Source organism: Macaca mulatta, chromosome 4 (assembly GCF_049350105.2).
Source record: "Macaca mulatta isolate MMU2019108-1 chromosome 4, T2T-MMU8v2.0, whole genome shotgun sequence".
Taxonomy (NCBI): domain Eukaryota; kingdom Metazoa; phylum Chordata; class Mammalia; order Primates; family Cercopithecidae; genus Macaca; species Macaca mulatta.
In genome coordinates, this window is record NC_133409.1 from 148,616,695 (window position 1) to 148,640,787 (window position 24,093).

Here is a 24,093-nt window from a genome sequence, read left to right on the forward strand (position 1 = left end):
AGGGCACCTGGGAACAAGCTCCGGCCCTGGCCCCAGCCCCACCCCCACCCCTAAGGACCCGCACCATAAGCCGGATGGGCCGTTCCTCCTCGATGTCAATGGGCACATTGGTGCTCTGGATCCACGTGTTGGTGCAGAGGTGCCGCAGCCGGACGTACGAGTTCCTGCAGGCGGGTGGGAGGGCAGGGACTTGGGGAGTGCACCACGGAGTGCGTCCTGCTGCCTGCCGGCCTACCTCCCCAACACTGCCACAGCTTGCACCCTACTCCACACCCTCAACAGCTGTGGGACAGGGGCCACTGGTGCCCCTCCAGATGAGGAAGCTGAAGTCAGAGAAGAACAGCCAGAGCTAGCCCTACACCCAGGCTCCGTCCTGACCACTGCACTAACACGGGCAGCCTTGTCCACGCTTCCAAAACCAAAACTTGTTTGTACACTTGGGACCAAAATTCATGTGGACAAATGAGGCTATTTAACTATTTATCCCATTGAATTTCAAGATGCACACATTTCATAGAACACATGCATTACACAGAAATACTCAATGTCTGTGATTACAAAATACAAGTTTACCTTTCTAAAATGAAAAACAATCTGAATACCAAATCCATCTGCCTCCGAGAGTTTCAGGGAAGGGACTGTGGGCCTATGTTGTGACTCAATTAACTCTCCCCTTAGCCCTGTTAATAGGGAACCTTGGCCGGGCGCGGTGGCTCAAGCCTGTAATCCCAGCACTTTGGGAGGCCGAGACGGGCGGATCACGAGGTCAGGAGATCGAGACCATCCTGGCTGACACGGTGAAACCCCGTCTCTACTAAAAAATACAAAAAACTAGCCGGGCGAGGTGGCGGGCGCCTGTAGTCCCAGCTACTTGGGAGGCTGAGGCAGGAGAATGGTGTGAACCCGGGAGGCGGAGCTTGCAGTGAGCTGAGATCCGGCCACTGCACTCCAGCCTGGGTGGCAGAGCGAGACTCCGTCTCAAAAAAAAAAAAAAAAAATAGGGAACCTTGATGTTCCCACTAAAATGACGGAGGCAGAGTGAGTAGCAGCCTGAGGTCATACAGCTTAGGACACACCAAAGCCTGGATTGACACTTGAGAAGTTTCTTGATGTTCTGTCCTAGAATCTCAGAGTTGGCGGGACCTCAAAGGCCAGAGAGTCTGGCCTCCCCATCCAGTGTTTGGGTTCCCCGTGCTGCTGTGTCCTAGACAAACTGCCATGCAGCCTGTGCTTCAGCACCCAGACCAACTGGGGCAGGCGTGGGCACGCGGCAGCCATGCAATAGTGGTCAGCCGCCCATAGACCTCAGAGCTGGATCCCCTGAGGGATGGGACCTGCAGAGAACCCAAAGGCCAAAGGACCTCAGGAGGGAGGAGGAGTGAGGAATCCAGAGAGTCCCAGAGACGGGAGGGCCCAGCCTGGGCACCACCAGCCAACCCCCAGGCACATGGCGCATACCCACCGGGGCACGAAAGAGTCGGTTTTCTGCAAGGTGGTGGGGTCCAGCTCAAAGAGAGAGGCAATGTCGTTACCATGAGGCACAGCCACCAGGCGGTACTTGATCTTCTCCCCAGCATTCCTGCGGCCTGCACGGCCCTGGGCCCCCTGGGTGAGGACCCCAAGTCAGGTAGAAAGCCCTACCTCCTCTCAAGCCCCCAAAGCACCTGGGATCCCATCTGAGGGGCCATCTCCCTCCAGCCCACCTCCCAGGGTTTCACAGCCTCCCCTGCCTCCTCCTACCCCCAGGGCAGGCCCATGGCCTCACTGGAGACCTGCTTTGCTCCTCACCATTCCTGTTGCCTTGGGATCTGAGGCATCACCTTTGTAACTGGGGTTCTCCTGGACAGAGATACAAGATGCAGGGGAGCTACTGGACACCAAACTATACCCACACGACCCCACTGCAAAACATAGTCACCTACATAGGACCCTGGGTTTGGGCAGGCAGCCTCCACCCCCCCAGGGGTGCCCATATCATTCCAGGGGAGCCCTTCATGGCCCCTCTCCATAGAACCACAAATGAACACACATACACACCAATGCCCCAATACACACAAATGTGTGCATTATAGACACATGGGAAATTTTGCTCACTCTGTATCCCCAGTGCCTAGAATAGTGCCTGGCACATAGTAGGAACACAGTGGTATTTATTAGGCTTCTTTACAGTCATGCCTTTATTTGGTAATATTGGATAAATGCATGAGTGCAAAGAAGTCAGGGTCCACAGGCACATGTGCCACATATTCAGATATGTGCACAGATGCTCCCGCACACCCACGTGTACATGCGCACAACATGAGCCCCAGGATGCCCTCTGCCTCCCGCTCACCTCAGCAGCCAGGTAGTTGCCCGTGGCCAGGTGCTTGAAGCGGTACAGGCCATTCCAGTGCCCAGCTCCTCCACGGCAGGGGTCGTGGTGGACCACCTGGGGGCACGCAGGTGTGAGGCAGGAAGGAGAGACTGGCCAGGCATGGGGAGTCAGACCCCCGGGAGGCCTGGAGATCTCTGGGTAGGTGGGTTCTGGACCCTCCCTGCCTTTTGACTCTGGAGGCGCTCAGAGGGAGGTAGGGGTCAATATCCCACCCTCCAGGATGGTGGGGAAGAGGGAGAGGTGGCATCCAGGGCTAAGTCTGGGGTGCCAGAAGCAGGGCTCTTCTGACCTCCACCTCCCAGAGAGCATTGGAGCTGGTGGCCGAGGTGGCCGACTGGCGCAGTGTGGTTCTCAGGAACACCTGCAGCTTGCCCTTGTACTCGTCACAGGTCAGGAACTTCTCCTGCTCCGCATGGAACAACCGCACCACGTCTCCCTGCAGGCAGCAGGGTGTGGCTCAGGATGGCTGCGGCCCCTCCAGGCTCAAGGACCCACCCAAGGCCCAGCCCCACTTGCCTCAGACAGGGGTGGCTGCTGGCAGGGCCCCTCTTCCAGAGCTGGCACACAGAGAGGGGGCTGCAAGCTGAGGCCCCCTAGAGAACAGCCAGAGCCCAGGCACTCTGCCCTCAGCCCACATCCCAGACCCCAAATCCAGAGCTCTCCCAGGCCTTCCCATGTTCAAACTCACCCTGGACCGCCTCCCTCCCTATCTGTGCCTCTAGACACCCTGCCTAACCTCTAACGGCCCATCTCCAGTCACCCTCTCCATGAAGGAGGGGGACCTCACCCCCTCAGTCTTCCCGGGGCCATGACTGCCCCTGTCTCAGGGTCCCTTCTGCCTAAATATTGGTAGGTTGTGCCCATTTCTTTTGCTCCCCTGTTGGACAGGGGCAGCATGGAGGGCATGTCCATGGCTTTGGACACAGATACTACGTTTGGATCCTGTCTCTGCTTTTTTTTTTTTTTTTTTCAGAGACAGTCTCACTCTGTCACCCAGGCTGGAGTACATGGCACGATCTCAGCTCACTGCAACCTTCGCCTCCTGGGTTCAAGCGATTCTCATGCCTCAGCCTCCTGTATAGCTGGGACCACAGGTGCGTGCCACCATGCCCGGCTAATTTTTTTATTTTTAGTAGAGACGGAGTTTCACCATGTTGCCCAGGCTGGTCTCGAACTCCTGAGCTCAGGCAATTCACCCGCCTCAGCCTCCCAAAGTGCTAGGATTACAGGCGTGAGCCACTGTGCCCAGCCTGTCTCTGCTCTTAAAAGTTGTGTGACCTCAGATAAGTTCCTTAACATGTCTGAGCCTCAGTTGCCTCTTCTGTAAAATGGGAATACTATGACCTCCTTGCAGAAATTGTGAGGATTATAATATGCATGATGAAGTCACACTGCACACTTACCGCGTGCCAGCCACTGTGCAAGCACTTGTAAGCTTTCTCACCCAATCCTCACACCAACTCTCTGGGTAAATACATCATTAGCCCCATTTTATGGGTGGAGAAACTCAGGCATAGAGAAGGCAAGTATCCTGCCGAGGGTCATGCAGCTAATGGCAAATGGGACATGAATCTGTGGCCCAGTTCCAGGGCCTACACCTTCATCATTCCATCACCTTCCTCCTGCTGAGACCCTGCTGCCCAGCTGGCACACGATGCATGGCTGCCACTCTTGCTATCATCACTAAAGGCATTTTCTGTCTTCCCTCCACTGAACACACACTAGACACAAAGCATTCAGTGAATACCTGCAGAGTGAATGCAGCAGTGAATGCAAGAATGCATGAATGAATGACGATACCCAGATTGGTCAGTTACTATGGCAGAACCTAGTGACTTCTGTGCCCCAGAAGCGCAGGGCAGGGGCAAAAAAGCAGTGGACTTAGCACCAGAAAGCCTTGCTTCTGAGCTGCCTTGGAACCATGGAGCCATGGCGGATTCCCCAGAAATAATCCTATGTAGACCACAGAGTGAGGCCCAAGTGATGCTTCATTTTATTTGTTTGTTTGTTTGCTTGTTTGTTTTTTTGAGATGGAGGCTCGCTCTGTCGCCCAGGCTGGAGCGCAGTGTGGTGCAATCCTGGCTCACTGCAACCTCCACCTCTCAGGCTCAAGTGATTCTCCTGCCTCAGCCTCCTGAGTACCTGGGATTACAGGTGCCCACCGCCACACCCGGCTAATTTTTGTATTTTTAGTAGAGAAGGGCTTTCTCCATGTTGGCCAGACTGGTCTTGAGCTCCTGATCTCAAGTGATCCACCCGCCTCGGCCTCCCAAAGTGCTGGGATTACAGGCGTGAGCCACCCCGCCCGGCCAAGATGCTTCATTTCCTAAGTGCTGCACAGATTCGGGGCTGGAACTTTAGGGAAGGCTTCTGGGAGGGGTAGTGCATGGCTGGACCTTGATTAATGTGTGGACGATGCGCAGACTTAAGGGAGGGAGGGAGGGAGAAGGCATTGGCACAGGGCATGGGTAGACGGGAAGCAGCCCAGGAGGTAAGAAGGATGAGGAGGGTGGGGGACTGAGGCAGCCTGAGCAGGGCAGAGGAGTCTAACAGAGCGGCTCAGCGAGGGGAGGAGGGCAAAGGGAGCCACTGCAGGCTTCTGAGCAGGGAGGTGCATGAACATGCAGCGTCCTTAGGTGGCTGCTCTCGGGCCTGTCACCTGCCCCTCTGACAGGTTTCACAGCTGGATGTTCCTGCCTGCTCCCCTAGCTGGACAGCCTCACACTCTACAAATCTGCCCTCCCTGCCCTCCCTCTGCACCCCGTCTGCTGGTTCCATCCCCTGCAGCCCCACCCAAGAGACATCTGAACTCTCCTCTCGCCCACATCTGGTGTTCAGGTTTTCTCGAATGGTCTCTCCGGTGGCCCCAGACAGCTCCCTCTGCCCTCAGTCCTGGATCCTCCCGAAGTCTTCCCTGCAGTATTTCCCAGGCCCCCCTTCTCTCCCAGAGCTCACATCAGCATGTTTGGGACCAGGAAGGAGACAGGCAGTGACCCCTAACTCAGCAGACAGGGCAGCCTCACTCCCTCGCCGATGAGGGCACAGGGCAAGGGGCAGGGGGCCTGGCATGGATCCAGGCAGCAGGAGTCGGGGAGAGGATGGTGCTCAAAGGCTCTGGGTCGGGGGGATGGAGACCCCCAGTCCACTGACACCCCCTTAAACAAGAGAGAAAACAGACCGGGCAGGACCCAGGGAGGATGGAGAAGGGGACTGTGGCCAGAGACGAGAGAAGTGGCAGTCCTGGTAGGGCCATGTGGGTGGGGCCCTATGGAAGTGGAGGGAGGCTGGGGGGTGCAAAGCTGGGGAGAGGGTAAGGGCCTGAGGCCTGGCGAGTGGAGAAGGCAGGAAGAGGACCCTGGTGGGGAGGGCTGGGTGGCCAGCTGGGCAAGGCAGGGGTTCCCAGTCCTTACCCCTTTCAACACCTCCTCCAGATGGTCCCGGAACTGCATAAACAGGTTGATCTTCCAGCTGGTGTTGCAGTTCACAGAGTTGACCTGGGGAAGGGTGACGAGACCTGTGTTGCCAGGCAGATCCCAGCCACTGAGGGCCCAGAGCAGGGCTGAAAGGAAGAAGCAGCCCAGCCACCGTTATAGCACAAGGACAGGGTGTCTTCTCCCAGGCAGGGTCCCCAGACCCCAGCCCGGCTACCTTGGGGCCACCAGCCTGTGGGGTGGAGAATGAGGGCAGCGTTGGGAAACGGATGCAGGAGCCATGAGGCCCAGCTTGTCCATCGGGCCAGATGGGGCTGGAGGCAGAGACTATGGTGGTGAGCGGGGTGTCTTCACCACCAGGGGTGCGTGGACGTCCCTGCACTGCCTGGCTGACCCCTGACCCCTCACCTCCTTGCAGCCGGCATTATCGCTGAGTTCGTAATTGCTGGCATGCAGAGGCTGCCCGGCATTGACAGGATTCAGGATCACCTTGTCCCCCACGACCACCTGAGCAGACAGGCGGGACAGGTTAGGTGGGAAGGGCAGGGCCCTCCTGTCACCACACCTCCAGGCCTCCCTCGGGTCTCAGTCTGCCCTTCTAAGAAATGGGCATGACCTTATCCAGTCCCCACACCGCAGACCCTACAGAAACCCCTCTGGAGTTCCACCAGGCCCCTCCAAGCCCGGCCCTGCCCTCACGTTGTCCCCATTGCTCCGCAGCTTCCAGAAGGGCTGGATGAAGAGCCAGGAACCCTCGTTGCCTGTGGCATCCAGGGTCACCCGCATGGCGTTCTTCTCCAGCAAGGCCGGAAGCCGCTTGTTCACCGTCAGGTACTTGTTGCTCTTCATGTGCAGGAGCTGGGGGTCAGGTGGGTGCGGAAAGGTCACCAGGCCCCAGGGGGCGGCCATCAGGGAGGGGATATGGGGGAATGCCCTAGACCCTTGGTCACACCCTGGCTGCACACACAGTATCAGACACCTGTCACAAACACACAGGCCGACACCCACAGCCACAATCACACACAAACATGCACACAACAGGCACACCCCCATGGACACCCTGGTGATCACAAGAAAGAAGCTGTTCTAAATACTTTACATAGATTAGCTCAAGTAACCTACAATGATCCAAGAGGGAAGCACTATTACTGCCTGATTTCATAGATGGGGAAACCAAGGCACCAGGGAAAGTTAAGTAACTTGCCCAAGTTACACCATTAGGAGTAGCAGAGGCAAGATTTGAATCCAGACAACTTGGCTCCAGACTCCATGCTGATGGTCACCATGCCATAAACACACCCATGGCACCGCTACTGAGGCCACACAGCAACAGACACACACAAAGTCAGACGAACAGCCACACAGGCCCCAGGGCCACTCATTCACCCAGGGACACACATGCACAGAGGGCAATGCCTGCTGGCAGCCCTCACCTGGCACCAGCCCAGCCTGTTAGGCAGGGAGAAGGACAGGTGGGAGAGAGGTGGGCCAGCCTCACCTGGATCACACTTCCATACTTCACGACATCCCCGTGCACCTTCTTGTTCTCCGTGTCGTTTTGCTTCTGCTCCATTTGGGCCGCATGCTGGGCAGACACACACAGAAGTGAAGAGTGGGCTCAGAAGCTGCTCCTAGAGGGAGACATGCCCCAGCCCCACACATGCATGCACACATGCACACACACACACACACACACACACACACACACACACACAGTCACCTTGGACTCCAGGACCCTTTGGACCCCTGCCCCAGCTCTTAGTGCTGCACTCCGAGTGCAGAAGCCAGCCTGAGGTCTCACAGCACACACAGCCCAGGGAGCCAAATTCCTACACCTCCCCAGCCACCTCCCCTGGAGAGGGCATGCCAGCAGCACCTTGAGCATCCCCAACAATCCTCTTACACCCCCAGGAACCTAAAGCTGTGTCTCACCACCTACCCTCATCTCACCAGACTCCCGAAGCCCCAGACACGGGACCCCTGTCCCAGTCCAAACCCTGGCAGGGGCTGCTTGGTACCATTTCCTGGCTCCCACCACCACCCCCACTCCTCCGCAACCTTCTCTCCCAAAACTGTATGCATTCAGCCCACTGCCTCCAGGCAGCCCTCCCTGACTGGTCACATTCCACTCTGATGGATCCAATGCTGGTGGCCTTGAGGATTTGGTCTACATCCCATTAGAGACAGCTTTTTAGGCTCTTTTGTCCCCTGTTAGACTGGAAGCTGCCTAAGGATAGCTGCCCTGTCTCCTCCACCAGATTAGGGGTTCCTGGAGGGCAGGAGCCCTGTCCCCTCCATCAGACTGGCACTCTCTGAGAGCAGTGGTCTCTGCCCTTTCCTCCTCCTCAGTCCTTTACTGAGACCACGGCGAAGGTGGCAGCTGGAGAGCCTTGCCATGGACCATGTGACTTTCCACAAAGCAACAGCATGTAGCTGTGTGACTGCTTGCGGTTCTGATTATGTGGCTCTGCATAGGTGAACGCCCTCCCGCCAGGCCAGATCCCCAGCTCAGCCTCTACCTGCCGGCAGCGGGAAGGAAGCCTGTGGCAGCCCCCACCCCAGGAAGAGAGCAGGGGTATTAACACCAGAGCTCAGACAGTCCACCTGCAGCTCCCTCTCTCCAGCCCAGTTCACAGCTATAGGGCGTAGCCCAATGTCCCCATTCTAGACCCACCTCCTTTGGGCATGGGGCTTAGGGGAAGGGGACAGAGGGAAGCAAGGTTTGTATGACAAGGGGTGGGGCAACAGGGCCCAGGGCCCAGGCTGCAAAGTTCCTGACCACAGCCCAAGCCTCCCACTCTCTTTGTGGTTTGGGGAATGGGGCTGGGACCCGGAGATCTGCCTAGGATGTGAACTGAGCCACTACCTACAAGGGGCTCATAAGCGACCACCACATCCCAGTATCATGGCATGATCCACGTGTCTGAGGAAGCCAGGGTGAGTCAGAGACCTGGGGGCCATCTAGGCTGTACTGCAGACTCACAGGATGACCATGGACAGACCAGTCCCATCTAAGGGCCCCAGGCTCCAACTCTATAAAACAAGGGGAGAGATTAAGACTAGATCCAGGGCTCCCAAATTGGGTTCCCCAGAGCCACTGTCTCCACAAGCCACTGGGAACTCCATGGACAGCTGTACAGGTTGTTCACTGGTCTGTAGTGTCGGCATTCCACTCTCTGAGCCACGCAACCTGGCATAGGGCTGTGCCAGCCTGGAGGAAGGGACACTTTCTTCCCACTGACACAACGGAGTTATACAGACTGGTGAGTCACTGGGAAGGGACCCTGCTCCCCCTACATCCACTCCTTCACAGCAATTCACACCAATCTCTTGCATACTGGAATTTATTTTTTTATTTTTATTGTTTATTAATTTTTTTGTAGAGATAGGGTCTTGCTATGTTGTCCGAGCTGCTCTCAAACTCCTGGCCTCAAGCAATCCTCCTGCCTCGGCCTCCCAAAGTGCTGGAATTACAGGTGTGAACCGTCACACCTATGCAAGTTTTAGAAACCACTCAGCTCAGCCACAGAGCCCCTACTGGCTCCGACAAGCAGCGCCGCTGTTTGTGTACCCAGGCTCCTGGTACATGTGCACAGATGCATGCCTGCACACACACACATACCTGCAGCTTCTGCAGCAACACCACATCAGCGATCTTCTCCTTGTCCTGCTTGGTCTGCTTGGCCTTCCAGTACTGCTTCTGGGCCGAGTAGCGGTTCATGGGGCACACCTTGAAGAGGCAGTCTGTGGTGGGGCAGGTGGGGGGTGAGGGGAATGGTTCATCTGGGGCTCAGGGCCCTCCTGGAGAAAACCCCAGCCTGCAGCTCTGCTCTCCCAACCTTTCCCCATTCCCGTTCCCCGCCGCAGGCAGACAGGAAGCAGTTGGAAGAACCTCATAGAATTTGGAGCATCCCGGAATACGCTAAGTAGAATGGGGAGGCTCACAGGCGGGTTTGAGAGCAGTGCATCTCACTTGGTGGGGTGCCCTCTTCCCCTGGGAGATGTACCAGAGGCTGCTGGGGCCTCACCCTTATGCCATGTCTCTGCCCAGCTTCTGTGAGTATTGGCAGCTAACAGCTCACATCTGCATCCTCCTTTAGCTAATTGCCTTGGCCGATGGAAACCATCTTGCACACAGATGCCTGGGAAATGGCATACCCCTCTCCCCAGGGGCAGCCCCTATCCAGTAACTGACACAGGCACAGAACAGCCCAGCCTCTGGAGCGGACAGTCTGAGGAGCAGCTCACAGTCCCGAGCTCCCCGTGGGGTCAGGCTGAGGCGCATCTCCCCCTGAAACCACACCCTTGCTCAGCTTCTTCCCTTGCCTATACAGAGAGGAAGAGGCTCCCTCACTGTGTTCTCCTGAGAACTTCCTCAATAATTCACCCATCTTAGGCTCCGCTTCTAGGAATCTGACCTAAGACAAGGCAAATCCAAATTCCAGAAACACGTTCTCTAGTACAATTTTTATTTTGCCAAGTAGATAAAACAACTGTTATTCCCATAAGCCTAAGCTGCAGGAAGGGTGTCCAATTTTTCTGCTTATTCCAAAGGAGGCAGGAGTTGGAAAAGCCTGTTCGAAAGCTTGGTAGGAGGGGAGGGAGGATTCTGGGTGCTGATGAGGGGCTGGTGTGGGTGACTGGGCCTGCATGGCAATAGCCTGGGCTGCCCTGGGAAGCAGTGAGCTCCCCATCACAGGAGGGATCCACAGCCTGGGCACGGAGCAGGACTCAGTGGCCCTGAGACCCCTCTCATGCTGCAGCTGTGTGAGTCCCTGATTGCACAATGCTCCAACAGTGTGGAACAGAAGGGAGATGGTTATGCTGGGGGACTAGAGAGGAGAGAGCCACTGGAGGGTCCCAGAAACAAAACCCCTTCTTCAGGTCCTTTCCTGTTTCCTCTAAGAAAGCTGTGTCTTTTCTCTGGTCAAAGCTGGTCATCCTTGGCCGGGCGCGGTGGCTCAAGCCTGTAATCCCAGCACTTTGGGAGGCCGAGACGGGTGGATCACGAGGTCAGGAGATCAAGACCATCCTGGCTAACACGGTGAAACCCCGTCTCTACTAAAAAATACAAAAAAACTAGCCGGGCGACGTGGCGGGCGCCTGTAGTCCCAGCTACTCGGAAGGCTGAGGCAGGAGAATGGCGGGAACCCGGGAGGCGGAGCTTGCAGTGAGCTGAGATCCGGCCACTGCACTCCAGCCCGGGCGACAGAGCGAGACTCCGTCTCAAAAAAAAAAAAAAAAAAAAAAAAAAAAGCTGGTCATCCAGTCCCAGGGATCAAAGAAAAACTGGATTTTCCGTCCAGTTCATAAGGAGGCAAAAGTCCCATGGGACCATTGAGAGTAGAAACCAAGTGAACCAAAGATGAAGGAAGACAGAACTTCCTGGAAAGGAAACGGAAAAATGGCAATTCCACAAGCAGATGGAGCCACCAAGGGCTGCCCCGCCTAGCCCCGCTCAGCACTGCCAGCATGAGTGGACATCACTTCCAAAAGAGCACCCAGTTTGTTGGAGAGAGTGTGTCTTTTTTTTTTTTTTTGAGACACAGTCTCACTCTGTACCCCAGCCTGGAGTGCAGTGATGTGATCTCGGCTCACTGCAACCTCCATCTCCCAGACTCAAGCACTTCTCCTGTCTCAGCCTCCCAAGTAGCTGGGATTATAGGCATGCACCACCATGCCTGGCTAATTTTTGTATTTTTAGTAGAGATGGGGTTTCGCCATATTGCCCAAGCTGGTCTCGAACTCCTGGCTTCAAGTGATCCACCCACTTTGGCCTACCAAAGTGCTGGTATTATAGGTGTGAGACACCTAGCCCGGCTAAGAGTACGTCTTTATGGGTTCGGGTCAACCCTCAAGAGGCAGCTGGGGTCCTCCTGCTTCTTCTGGCTGGGTTGGCACTCCCTAGGCTTCCCCACGTCATTTTGTGGATCTCACTGCCTTGTTAGAGGTAGGCAGTTCCCAACAGAGTGGTGGGGAATGGGGCACACCAAGGAATGTTCCAGAAATTCACTGGGTAGGGAGTGATTTGGGCTGTACCACCAATTGTCACAGCAGCACTTAGTGAGCAGAACAGGGATGCTGGATGCCTGCACCACAGAGATTATCCTGGGTGATGCCTGATGGCAAATGTCCTGCCCACACGCATAGGTGGGCATCTATGAGCAGTGTTCTGGGCCTGGAGCTATACACAGAGGCACGAATTTTTTTTGCATGGATTTAGCAAACACTGAATTTTCCAGGAATGCAACTCCAATATAAACTGAGGGAAAGCTGCCCTTTGTGTTATTCAAATTTTCCCAGGAGTTTTCTGCTATTTCAGAAAATACATCACTCATGGCCACACCAAATGGGTGCATGTGTGGCTGCCACACTCATGATTTAAAGGCAAGTGGGCTGGGCACAGTGGCTCATGCCTGTAATTCCAGCACTATGGGAAGCCGAGGCAGGAGGATCACTTGAGGCCAGGAGTTCAAGACTGGCCTGGGCAACATGGCAAAATCCTGTCTGTACAAAAAAAAATTTTTTAATAAAAAATTATCAACGGGCAGCAAGTGGTGGGAAAAAATAAAAATAATTTTAAAAAAACAAAAAATTAGCCAGGCATGATGGTGTGCATCTGTAATCCCAGCTGCTCAAGAGGTTGAGGCAGGAGGATCGCTTGAGCCAAGAGTTCAAGACGCAGCATTGGCAACATAGCGAGACATTGTCTCTACTAAAATTCAAAAAAATTAGCTGGGCATGGTGGTACCTGCCTGCAGTCCCAGCTACTTGGGGGACTGAGACAGGAGAATCACTTGAGCCTGGGAAGTCAAGGCTGCAGTGAGCCCTGATCATGCCACTGCACTCCAGCCTGGGCGACAGAGCAAGACTCCATCCCCAAAAATAAAAAATTAAAATATGGATATGGATAGATTGTATTATTTATGAATTCCACTGTATGTTTTTTGCTACCCTCACCAGACTCAGGGGTGGGCAGGCTAGCAGGGATTGGTACAGCTCATCACTGTTTCCCCAGCCCCTAACCTGGGCCTCAGCAAGCATCTGCCGGATGCATACATCAACCCAGAAATGACTTCTTCCTGTATAAAGAGGTAGGGTTTGATTTAACCTTGGAGGGAGGAAGAGGTTATGAGGCACACAACTGGAGGAAAGGGCAGGAGATGGGAGAGGATATGGTGCATCTGGGAACAGGACACAGGTCCCTCCTGGCAGGGGCAGGGTGCTCATGCAGGAAACAGGGGCCAGGCAAGGGAGGTGCTGAGCTGAGACCAGAGGGGCTAAGAGGTGCAGGGCCCTGTGTCTGAGCCCACAGTTCCCGGGGATTGTCAGCCACTTGGTCTCCACATGGCCCACCAGCCCCTTCGGCCCCTGGTCCAGACAGGAGAAAAGGCGGAAAGGGACAGGTACAGCCCCTAGAGCAGGGGTCTCAAGCTTTTCCGACCTCGACTCACCCAAGAAATAAAACTTAGATCATCACTGCTTAAAACAGCATGGGGACTCCCTGCCCCTGGTCTTGGTACCAGGCTCCAGGTCCGACAGGGCTGAGAACCATGGTGACCATCTATGGTGATAGAAAGCAACTAAAACAACGGAATTTTTTTAATGTGTGTTATGCTAAGACTTAAAGAATCAACAAGATGGTGAAGAATTACCCAACCAAAAGAGAAGACAGAAAGGAAAACAAAAGAGATATAGAAACACCCAGCTACTTTTGCCTTGAGGCGACTTCCTGATTCCCAACAGCATGGACTTTTATTTTGACAGCTTCTTCGTATCAGAGGTCCATGCCCAGGCCCACAGAAGGTGAAGGGTCAACAGGAGATCGGGACCCTCAGACAAGGGCTGAACTCACAGTAGAACAGTAGAACAGTAGAACAGTAGAACAGCTCCTACCAGGAGCTAAAGATACCAGTTGGAATCCCCCAGATGGTTCAAGAAACCCCAAACTTGAGCTGGGCTTCAAGAGGGCTTGAACTGGTGAGACCCCCAGGAGTCTGGCAGAAGGAACAGCAGGGCCTTCCTGGAGGAAGGTACCTTCATCCTAGACTCAAACCAGACTTTTCAAATGCAATAACCAGTATATGCTCAAAGAAAAGCAGGAATCCTTGGGAACCAGACACCACGGGGAGAACAAGCCCACAAAATAGACGCTAAAAACAGACACGCGCAGAGACTTCAGACGCAGACAGCACCTGTAAAACAGATATGTCTTCTCTGCTTCAATCAATAAAAAAAAAGCTTCAAGATCCCTGCAGAGAACAGAAAACGATTAAAAAAAAAAAAAATGACACGGCAGAAGAAAAAAGAACCAAGTAGAACTTCTAGAAATAAAAAAAGCTTCAATAACCAAAATTTAAAACTCACCGGACATATTTAACCAGAGAATAGCCAGAGTTGAAGAAAGAATTAATGAAACCCCAACAGCCCTTATAGGGTGGATGCATTTCAATTCTATCCTATCCATTTCTGTCAATGATGGCTGAACCCATTCAAGTGACTTCACAGCCCACTAGCGGGTCAGAGCCTGTGTCTGCACGACAAACACTGCCCCGAAGCATCCCCAGGAGAGCAATGAAGTCAGGAAAGAGCCCTCCCGGCTCCTGACTCCTCCGTATCTTTCTTGGAAACTTAATACCTGGAACCTGTGAGATTCAACTTTTTCTCTCACACTGATCCTCCCTCGGAGCCTTGCCCTCACATGCATGTGCCAGAAGATGCCAAGTGAATGAATAAACAAGTGGGTAGACTCGGGGCCGTCGCCATACACATCCCATGCTTCTACTGCACTGTGCTCCTTGCCCAAAGGCAGGCCTGTCAGAACCCCAGAAGGGGCCTGAGCCGTCCTTGTCACTAAACCACAGGGCTGAAGGGCAGAGAGGAGGAGAGTGGACAGGTAGCCAAGAGACTGGGCCCACAAAGGAGTTGCAGTTGCAAAGTCCATGAGAAAAGGTGGAGGGTCCAGGGAGGTTTCCTTGTAAGGACTGTTGTGTCCCGGGGTATGTACCTGTGGATGAAGGGCCACAGGGCTGGTGAGGCTGCAGACAAGAGGCTATTCATTTATTAAATAAGGTCAGTCAACATTCACCCAAAACTGACTAAGGTACCTACCACTCCAAATGCCCACTGCCACTGCATACCATCATTCCAGGGCAAGGGGGATAGCTTTAAAATATACAAACTCCCAGGCCCTCCACAGATCTTGGCAGGTCTGGTGTGAGGTCTAGGAATATGCTTTTTTTTTTTTTTTTTTTTTTGAGACGGAGTCTCGCTCTGTTGCCCAGGCTGGAGTGCAGTGGCCTGATCTCAGCTCACTGCAAGCTCCGCCTCCCGGGTTCACGCCATTCTCCTGCCTCAGCCTCCCGAGTAGCTGGGACCACAGGCGCCCGCCAGCTCGCCCGGCTAGTTTTTTGTATTTTTTAGTAGAGACGGGGTTTCACCGTGTTAGCCAGGATGGTCTCAATCTCCTGACCTTGTGATCCACCCGTCTCGGCCTCCCAAAGTGCTGAGATTACAGGCTTGAGCCACCGCGCCCGGCCCGGAATATGCATTTTTAATGGCACCTCTCCCCTACCCCTTTTCTACCCTAGATGGTTCTGTTGCTCAACCAAGCACCAGAGTAGAGGATCCAAGTCAAGAACAGAGAGCAAAGCAAGTTATACAGTCACGGTAATGTACAAGCTCTGCATGAAATAATGCCTGTATCTGCTTCCAATTGTCTTCAATGTTTAGACTCAACCTATAAAACAAAACACCCAAGATGTCATTGTGGTTACGGAAGAGAATGGAAGGGTTATTCAGTCTTGATGACTTAAAAATAAAAATAGGCCAGGCGTGGTGGCTCACACCTATAATCCCAGCACTTTGGGAGGCAGAGGCAGGCAGGTCACCTGAGGTCAGGAGTTTGAGACCAGCCTGACCAACATGGAGAAACCCTGTCTCTACCAAAAATACAAAATTAGCCGGCCGTGGTAGCAGGCGCCTGTAAGCCCAGCTACTTGGGAGGCTGGAGAATCGCTTGAACCCGGGAGGCAGAGGTTGCAGTGAGCCAAGATCACACCACTGCACTCCAGCCTAGGCAACAAGAGCTAAACTCCATCTCAAAACAAAATAAAAATAAAAATAAAAATACATGTGGCATAGGCCGGGCGCAGTGGCTCACACCTGTAATCCCAGCACTTTGGGAGGCTGAGGCAGGTGGATCATGAGGTCAGGAGCTCAAGACCAGCCTGGCCAAGATGATGAAACCCCGTCTCTACTAAAAATACAAAAAACATTAGCCGGGCATGATGGCGCAAGCCAATAATCCCAGCTACTCAGGAGGCTGAGGCAGAGAACTGCTTGAACCTGGGAGGCGGGGATTGCAGTGAGCCAAGATTGCGCCACTGCACTCCAGCATGGGCGACAGAGACTCCATCTTGGAAAAAAAAAAATAGATGTGGCAGCCTGGGCGTGGTGGCTCACACCTGTAATCGCAGTATTTTGGAAGGCCAAGACAAGAGGATCACTTGAGCCTAGGAGTCCAAGACCAGCCTGGGCAACTTGGTGAGACCCCCCATTTCTACAAAAAGTTTTTAAAACTAGCTGATCTGCTGACACGTACCTGTGATCCCAACTACTTGGGAGGCTTGAGGCAGGAGGATCACTTGAGCCCTGGAGGTCCAGGCTGCAGTGAGCCATGATTGTGCCACTGCACTCCAGACCCCGTCTCAGAAAAGAAAAAAAGATACACATGGCAGTAGTGGGAGGGAGACATGGACAGAGTGCTTGGAGGAATTGACAGAATGAGGGAAAAAAAAAGGGGGGTACCTGAGACTCTCAGGTTTATAAAGGTGACCCTAGATAACCTACAGGCCATAGGATGCTGTTGGGAGGATGAGGGGGGCAGTGGAAGAGCAGGCCATGAGAGCTAAATTCTCATCTATCTTAGAAAGGCACCAACAGATACTCTAAAATTGGTAAATCAAGCAGTAGTGGCTGGGCACTGTGGCTCATGCCTGTAATCCTAACACTCTGGGAGACCAAGGCAAGAGGACAGCTTGAGCCTGAGAATTTGAGACCAGCCTGGGCAACACAGTGAGACCTTGTCTCTACAAAAAATTTAAAAATTAGCCAGGTGTGGCGGCACACACCTGTAATCCCAGCTGCTCAGGAGGCTGAGGTGGGAGGATGGCTTGAGCCTGGGAGGTCAAGGCTGCAGCAAGCCATGATTGTGCCACTGTACTCTAGCCTGGATGACAGAGCAAGACCCTGTCTCAAAAAAAAAAAAAAAAAAAAAGAAAAGAAAAGAAAAAAGAAATAGCAGATTAATTATAACATTTGGAGACATGGGAGTAGCTAGCAGAAGAAACCATGAAAAGAGTTAAAAGGAGTTGCTCTCTCTTATTACATTGCTGGTGAGGGTGCAAAATGGTACAACGGCAGTGGGGAGCAAGAGCAAGTGGCAATCACAGAGCTCCCACACTCTGCCTCAGCAACCTCACTGCTGGGCCTGCATTTTCAGAGTGCACCTCCGCTTACATAAAATGACCACAGAAGAGGGTCTTTGCTGAAGCACCAACAGGAATAATAAAAGACTTGAAACAGCCCAAGAGTCCCTCAGGGGGACTGCTGAAACAAATTACAATAGAGCCACATAACTCTATGTGTGGAATGCTACGTAGCCACAGAAAAAGAGAAATTCTGACAGATACTGCAACATGGATGAACCCTGAGGACATTATGCTAAGTGAAATAATCCAGTCACAAAAGGGCAAATACCATATGGTTCCACTTATATGAGGTACCAAGAGTAATCAAATTCATAGAAACAGAAAGTAGAATGGTAGTTGCAGGGGTTGCGGGGAGGAGGAAATGGAGAGTTACTGTTTAATGGGTATCGAGTTTCAGTTTTGCAAGATGAAAAAAGTTCTGTGGATGGATGGTGGTAATGGTTGCATAGCAATGAAAATGTACGGAATGCTGTTGAACTGTACGCTTAACGATGGTTAAGATGGTAAACTCCTTGTTATGTGAATCTTACCACAATTAAAAATAAGTGACTTTTGTCAGGCACAGTGGCTCACGCCTATAATCCCAATACTTTGGGAGGCTGAGGTGGGCAGATTGCTTGAGTCCAGGAGTTTGCTTATTTTCCAGCCTAGTTAACACAGTGAAACTCTCTGTCTTGGCCGGGCGCGGTGGCTCACGCCTGTAATCCCAGCACTTTGGGAGGCCGAGGCGGGCGGATCACAAGGTCAGGAGATCGAGACCACGGTGAAACCCCGTCTCTACTAAAAATACAAAAAATTAGCCGGGCGCGGTTGTGGGCGCCTGTAGTCCCAGCTACTCGGGAGGCTGAGGCAGGAGAATGGCGTGAACCCGGGAGGCGGAGCTTGCAGTGAGCCGAGATCGCGCCACTGCACTCCAGCCTGGGAGACAGAGCGAGACTCCGTCTCAAAAAAAAAAAAAAAAAAAAAAAAAGAAATTCTCTGTCTCTACAAAAAATAAATAAATTAGCCAGGCATGGTGGCACGCACCTGTAGTCCCAGATGCTCTGGAAGGTGAGGCTGGATTGCTTGAGTCCAGGAGATCAGGGTTGCAGTGAGCCATGGTGTCACTGCACTCTGACCTGGGCAACAAAGCAAGACCCTGTCTTAATAAATAAATAAATAAATAAATAAATAACTTTTCTTAATGTTTAAGACAAATTACTATGTAATTTGTAGGAGACTATTTTCTCATAGTTGTCCAGGATATGCAACTAAAATGAGTATTTTTTTTTTGAGACAGGATCTCACTATGTCACTCAAATTGGAAAACAGTGGTGCAATCACGGCTCATGCAGACTTGACCTCCTGGCCTCATGCGATCCTCCCACCTTAGCCTCCTGTGTAGCTGAGACTACAGGAGTGTGCCACCACACCCAGCTAATTTTTGTATTTTTGTAGAGACGGGGTTTCGCCATGTTGCCCAGGCTGGTCTCAAACTCCTGGGCTCAAGCGATACACCTACCTGGGTGTCTCAAACTGCTGGGATTACAGGCATGAGCCACCAAGCCTGGCTAAAGTGAATATAATTAATTAAAGAGAAAAAGAGGAAGTTTGAGCTTCTATATATTAAGAGAGAAAGATCTCCAGAAGGGTCTGTCTACAGCAAGATTTATAAAGCAAAACCAGCAAAGAACAGAATAGTGTATATAGAATGCTATCTTCCTGTAAGAAAAGGGAAAATCTGGCTATATGTTTGTATTTGCAGAAAGGAACACTGGAAGAGACATAAGAAATTAAAGACAGTGATGACCTAAAGGGGCAGTGGTGGAGGGGGTGGGGAGCGGGAAAAGGGTGGGAGCAGACTCTCAGTGTGTGTTTGTATGATGTTTTGATGTTTTAACTGAATGAATAAATTACCTAGTTAGATTTTCTTATATGGTTGTCCCTGGAGAAAGGGAAAGAAGGTTGAGTGAGGAGGGTAGAGTGGGGGACCAGGGTAGAGTGGGGGATCCTAGACCATGTATTTGTCTTACTTTTATAAAAAGGAAAAAAAGGAATGAGTACATTTTTGGCCGGGTGTGGTGGCTCACACCTGTAATCCCAACACTTTGGGAGGCTGAGGTGGGTGGATCACGAGGTCAGGAGTTCGAGACCAGCCTGACCAATATAGTGAAACCCTGTCTCTACTAAAAATACAAAAATTAGCTGGGTGTGGTGGCACATATCTGTAGTCCCAGCTACTCAGGAGGCTGAGGCTAGAGAATCGCTTGAATCCAGGAGGTGGAGGTTGCAGTGAGCCAAGTTCGTGCCATTGTACTCCAGCCTGGGTGACAGGGTGAGACTCCATCTCAAAAAACAAAACAAACAAACAAAAAAGTACATTTTCAGTGACCAAAAAAACTTATGAAAAGATGCTCAGCCTCACTAGTAGTCAGAGAAATGCAAATTAAAACCACAGTAAGATGCCATTTCACACCCAGCAGGCTGGAAGAAATTTAAGTGGGACAAGAACAAGTGTGGCAAGGAAGTGGGCAGAGCAAAGGGAGCCACCTGCACAGTTGCCACAGGGTCACTTTTCTTTTTTTTTTTTTTTTTTTTTTGAGACGGAGTCTCGCTCTGTCGCCCAGGCTGGAGTGCAGTGGCCGGATCTCAGCTCACTGCAAGCTCCGCCTCCCGGGTTCACGCCATTCTCCTGCCTCAGCCTCCTGAGTAGCTGGGACTACAGGCGCCCACCACCTCGCCCGGCTAGTTTTTTGTATTTTTTTAGTAGAGACGGGGTTTCACCGTGTTAGCCAGGATGGTCTCAATCTCCCGACCTCGTGATCCGCCCGTCTCGGCCTCCCAAAGTGCTGGGATTACAGGCTTGAGCCACCGCGCCCGGCCTACAGGGTCACTTTTCATGCCATGGAGGTGCATCTCTCACCTAGTAATCCCCCCACTCAGAACATACCAGAGGAACCCAAGCACACGAGCCTAAGGAGGTTCACTTCAGTATCGCAGGCAATTGCCAAAAGCTGGAAATGAGTTGAAAGTCCATCAACAGGAGCAATGAAGGGATTCCGTTTATCACCCAATGGAATGCAATATTGCAATTAAACACATGAACTACAGCTGTGTGTATCAACGCAGCTAAATCTTAAAACAGTACAGAATTTATTTTTATTTTAATTTGTTTGTTTGTTTTTTTGAGACAGCGTCTCCCTGTGTCACCCAGGCTGGAGTGCAGTGGCGGGATCTCGGCTCACTGCAACCTCCGCCTCCGGGGTTCAAGCAACTCTCCTGCCTCAGCCTCCTGAGTAGCTGGGATTACAGATGCCCACCACCACACCCAGCTAATTTTGTATTTTCAGTAGAGACGGGGGTTTCATGATGCTGGCCAGGCAGGTCTCGAACTCCTGACCTCTGGTGATCCACCTGCCTTGGCCTCCCAAAGTGCTGGAATTATAGGTGTGAGCCACTGTGCCCGGCCAGGAACCAGTATAGAATTTTAAAAGTGCAAAAGGATTTGTCCAGAAGACTACCTTTAATATATGGGGTTTAAAAAATATAAAAACTCAGCCAGGTGGCAGTGGTTCACACCTGTAATCCCAATACTTTGGGAGGCCAAGGTGCGTGGATCACTTGAGGTCAGGTGTTCAAGACCAGCCTGGCCAACATGTGAAATCCCATCTCTAGTAAAAATAAACAATTAGCTGGGTATGGTGGCAGGCGCCTATAATCGCAGCTACTTGGGAGGCTGAGGTGGGAGAATCACTTGAACTCGGGAAGAAGAGGTTGCAGTGAGCCAAGATCGCACCATTGCGCTCCAGCCTGGGTGACAGAGTGAGACTCAGTCTCAAAAAAAAAAAAAAAATCAAAACAAAAACCCTATATTGTGCACAGTTACATCCCTATGCATTAATAGCAAAAGCATTAAAACAGACCCCTGGTCAAAGCCTTGTGTTAGGCATGAGTAAAAAATAAAAATAAAACAGGTCCTTGAATGATGCACACCAATTTCTGACAAGTGTTTACCTCTGGAGAAGGCAGGAAAGGAAGGGGAAGGGAGGAAGATGTAGCGGGCTTCGGCTACAGCTGTGTTAATTCTTTAAAAGTAAAAAGATCTGGGCCAGCTACGGTGGCTCACGCCTGTAATCCCAGCACTTTGGAAGGCCGAGACGGGTGGATTGCCTGAGGTGAGGGGTTCAAGACCAGCCTGGACAACAAGGTGGAACCCCCATCTCTACTTAAAAAAAAAAAGTAAAAAGATCTGAAATAAACGTAGCAAAAAGGATTTGACAAAGCTCAGCAGTGGGTGCATGGGGTGTGTGTTATTTTTCTCTTTCTTTTTTTTTTCCCTGAGACAGAGTCTTGCTCTGTCATCCAGGCTGGAGTGTAGTGGTGTAGTCTCAGCTCACTGCAACATCTGCTTCTTGGGTTCAAGCAATTCTCCTGCCTCAGTTTACCAAGTAGCTGGGCTTACAGGCACGTACCACCATGCCTGGCTAATTTTTGTGTTCTTAGTAGAGACAGGGTTTCACCATGTTAGCCAGGCTGGTCTCGAACTCTGGACCTCATGACCAGCCTGCCTCAGCCTCCCAAGTGCTGGGATTACAGGCATGAGCCACCGCACCTGGCCCTATTTTTCTCTTTACTATTGTATAGACTTGAAATATATCTTAATCACAGTAACAATAAACCGGGCTTGGAGCATGGACAGGTAGAGAGGAGGCGTAGGCTGAGGAAGGGGGCATCCAGTCATGCAAATGGAGAGCGGCCACCTCATCACTCTCCTGCCTGACACCTGCCCCCACACACTTGTCTTGGGGGCACTCGGGCTGGGGGTGCAGGTTCTGAGCTTCCCTGAGGTAGACCTGGAGACAGGAGCTACCCAGTCCTTTGCCCCAACAGGAGGAGGAAGAGAAGGAAAAAGGGCTAAGAGACGGAATGTGCCCCAGGCTCAGCCCAGTCAGCAGCTCGGGACTCACTGCAGCCACAGCCCAAAACCTTACAGCCAGGCAGAGTTCAAAGGCTGGCCTAGCGTGGGTGCCACACATACCAGGGCATCAGCAGCCTGGGCCTCCCAGGGCCTCGTCGCTCTGGAAATAATTCCCTGAACATGTTGGGGCTTAGGGTGTCTTCGAAGGTGGCTGGAGCTGAAGCCACAAGCAAAGAGCCATGCAGGGGCTCCTTCCCAAGGTGGGAGTGGTGGGGGCTTCGTGAGCCCAGCCTCCAGGGTCAGCAAGTGAAAGGGGAGCTGGCAGGGAGTTGGGCAGGGAGCTGGGAGTCCCAGCAATGGCCAGGCTCACCCCAAGAAGTTGGGGGGCAGAACTTCTGGGAGTCTTCAGGACAAGGCCATTTCTGATGACCACCAGCCAACTTCTAAAACGCCTGCCATAACCCCACCCCCTTGCTGGGTCCCACCCTCACGGGCCAGTGGAAACAGTGAAAGCCAGGACTCCCGGCTTGCGGCCAAGCCCCATCTTTGTCTTTTCTGGGCTCCAGTGTCAAAACTGAAGAGGCTATAGTCCATGTCTCTCGTCCCACATTGTAATGCCCCAACTTGTACTCGCCAGCCACAGGGTGTACGGAGGCCTGGCTCTGTCAGGTCTACTCAGGTCCCAACAGGGCCATAGGGAGTCCAGAGGGGCCTCTACCCACCTCACCAAGACACCAAGGAACCAGGAGCTTGGGCAGAGAAGAGGGAGAAGGAGATGGGGTCTGAACCTTTCTCTTCCACATCATTTTGCTGAATGCACCCAGCAAGGCTATGGGACCACACCCAGGTATGGGGGAGGGGAGCCCACTCGCAGACTTTGGGAAAATGGAGAAGAGATGGAGGCCTGGGGCAGGAGGGAGGGGGAAGACATGATGAGGGTGGAGGAGGGCAAGAAGTCAAAGGAGCATTTGTTCTGCTAAGTGGCCTTGTTGTTGTCAAAAATTGGCCCCAAACTCTGTCCACTAGAAGCCTAGGGCAAGTCTTCCTCGGTCACATCCACCTCCCTGTCACCAGCCTGTCACACCACACAGCTGCCCACACACACCTCGACATATATGCAAACCTTGCCTTCCGGTCCTGGCAAAGCCCACCCATGGGACCCTCACCTCAATCTCTCTCTCTCTATCTCTCTCTCTATTGCTAAGTTCCTTCCAAGAACTAGACTAAATCCTGCTACTAGATGGCAATCCACCCTCCATTTGCAGCCTCAACGCCCTCCCATTTCTGACTCCAGGAGAGGCCCAGGCCTCCTATCTCTACCCATCCGTCCTTCAGGGAACTGGGATAGGAGAGGTCAGAGCTGTGCCTCCAAGTGAGCACATGAAACCCACAGAGCCTGGGCTCCACTGGGGGAATTCTGGGTGGGTCACAACAACAGGACATGGAGCAGCCAGGCCTGAGTGAGGGGCAGGGCAAGAGGATGCTGGGGAGGGGCCCCACGCATGCACTGATTCCTCAAATGTGCTCGGGGACCCACCATGTGGCAGACACTGCAGGTAAAACAGCAAACAACACAGAAATCCCTCCCCTGGTGGAACTGACATTCTGGTGGGGCAGAAAAATGGCAAACACAAATAAATAAAATACAGTGAGCACGGCAGATTCACGCTACAGAGAAAAAGAAAGCAAGGAAGGGAGGTGGGGCCAGCGGTGTGATTTTGTATTGAATGGTCAGGGAGAGCCTCCCTGAAGATGTGAGACCTAAAGCCGCTGAGCATCTGGGCTGCGTGGATATTTGGAGAAGTAATGTTCAGAGCAGAGGGAACAGCAAAGATGCGGAGGCGGAAGTATGTCTGGTGACTAGGAGGAATGGCAGGGAGGTTAGTGTGGTTGCAGGGA

General features: G+C 52.6%; 1 protein-coding gene across 1 annotated transcript in view; it reads right to left on the reverse strand.

Moving 5' to 3' along the window:
• ITPR3 (inositol 1,4,5-trisphosphate receptor type 3) overlaps nucleotides 1-24,093 on the reverse strand; it is a 77,180-nt gene that overhangs the window by 32,254 nt on the left and 20,833 nt on the right. Inside the window, exons 4-13 of the mRNA XM_078000103.1 lie at nucleotides 9,428-9,549; nucleotides 7,304-7,390; nucleotides 6,505-6,663; nucleotides 6,214-6,312; nucleotides 5,785-5,868; nucleotides 2,664-2,810; nucleotides 2,333-2,428; nucleotides 1,789-1,839; nucleotides 1,463-1,605; nucleotides 65-164 (exon numbers count right to left, since the gene is read on the reverse strand). Coding sequence (XP_077856229.1) covers nucleotides 65-164; nucleotides 1,463-1,605; nucleotides 1,789-1,839; nucleotides 2,333-2,428; nucleotides 2,664-2,810; nucleotides 5,785-5,868; nucleotides 6,214-6,312; nucleotides 6,505-6,663; nucleotides 7,304-7,390; nucleotides 9,428-9,549 — 1,088 coding nt within the window. The remainder of the gene's footprint in view (nucleotides 1-64; nucleotides 165-1,462; nucleotides 1,606-1,788; nucleotides 1,840-2,332; nucleotides 2,429-2,663; nucleotides 2,811-5,784; nucleotides 5,869-6,213; nucleotides 6,313-6,504; nucleotides 6,664-7,303; nucleotides 7,391-9,427; nucleotides 9,550-24,093) is intronic.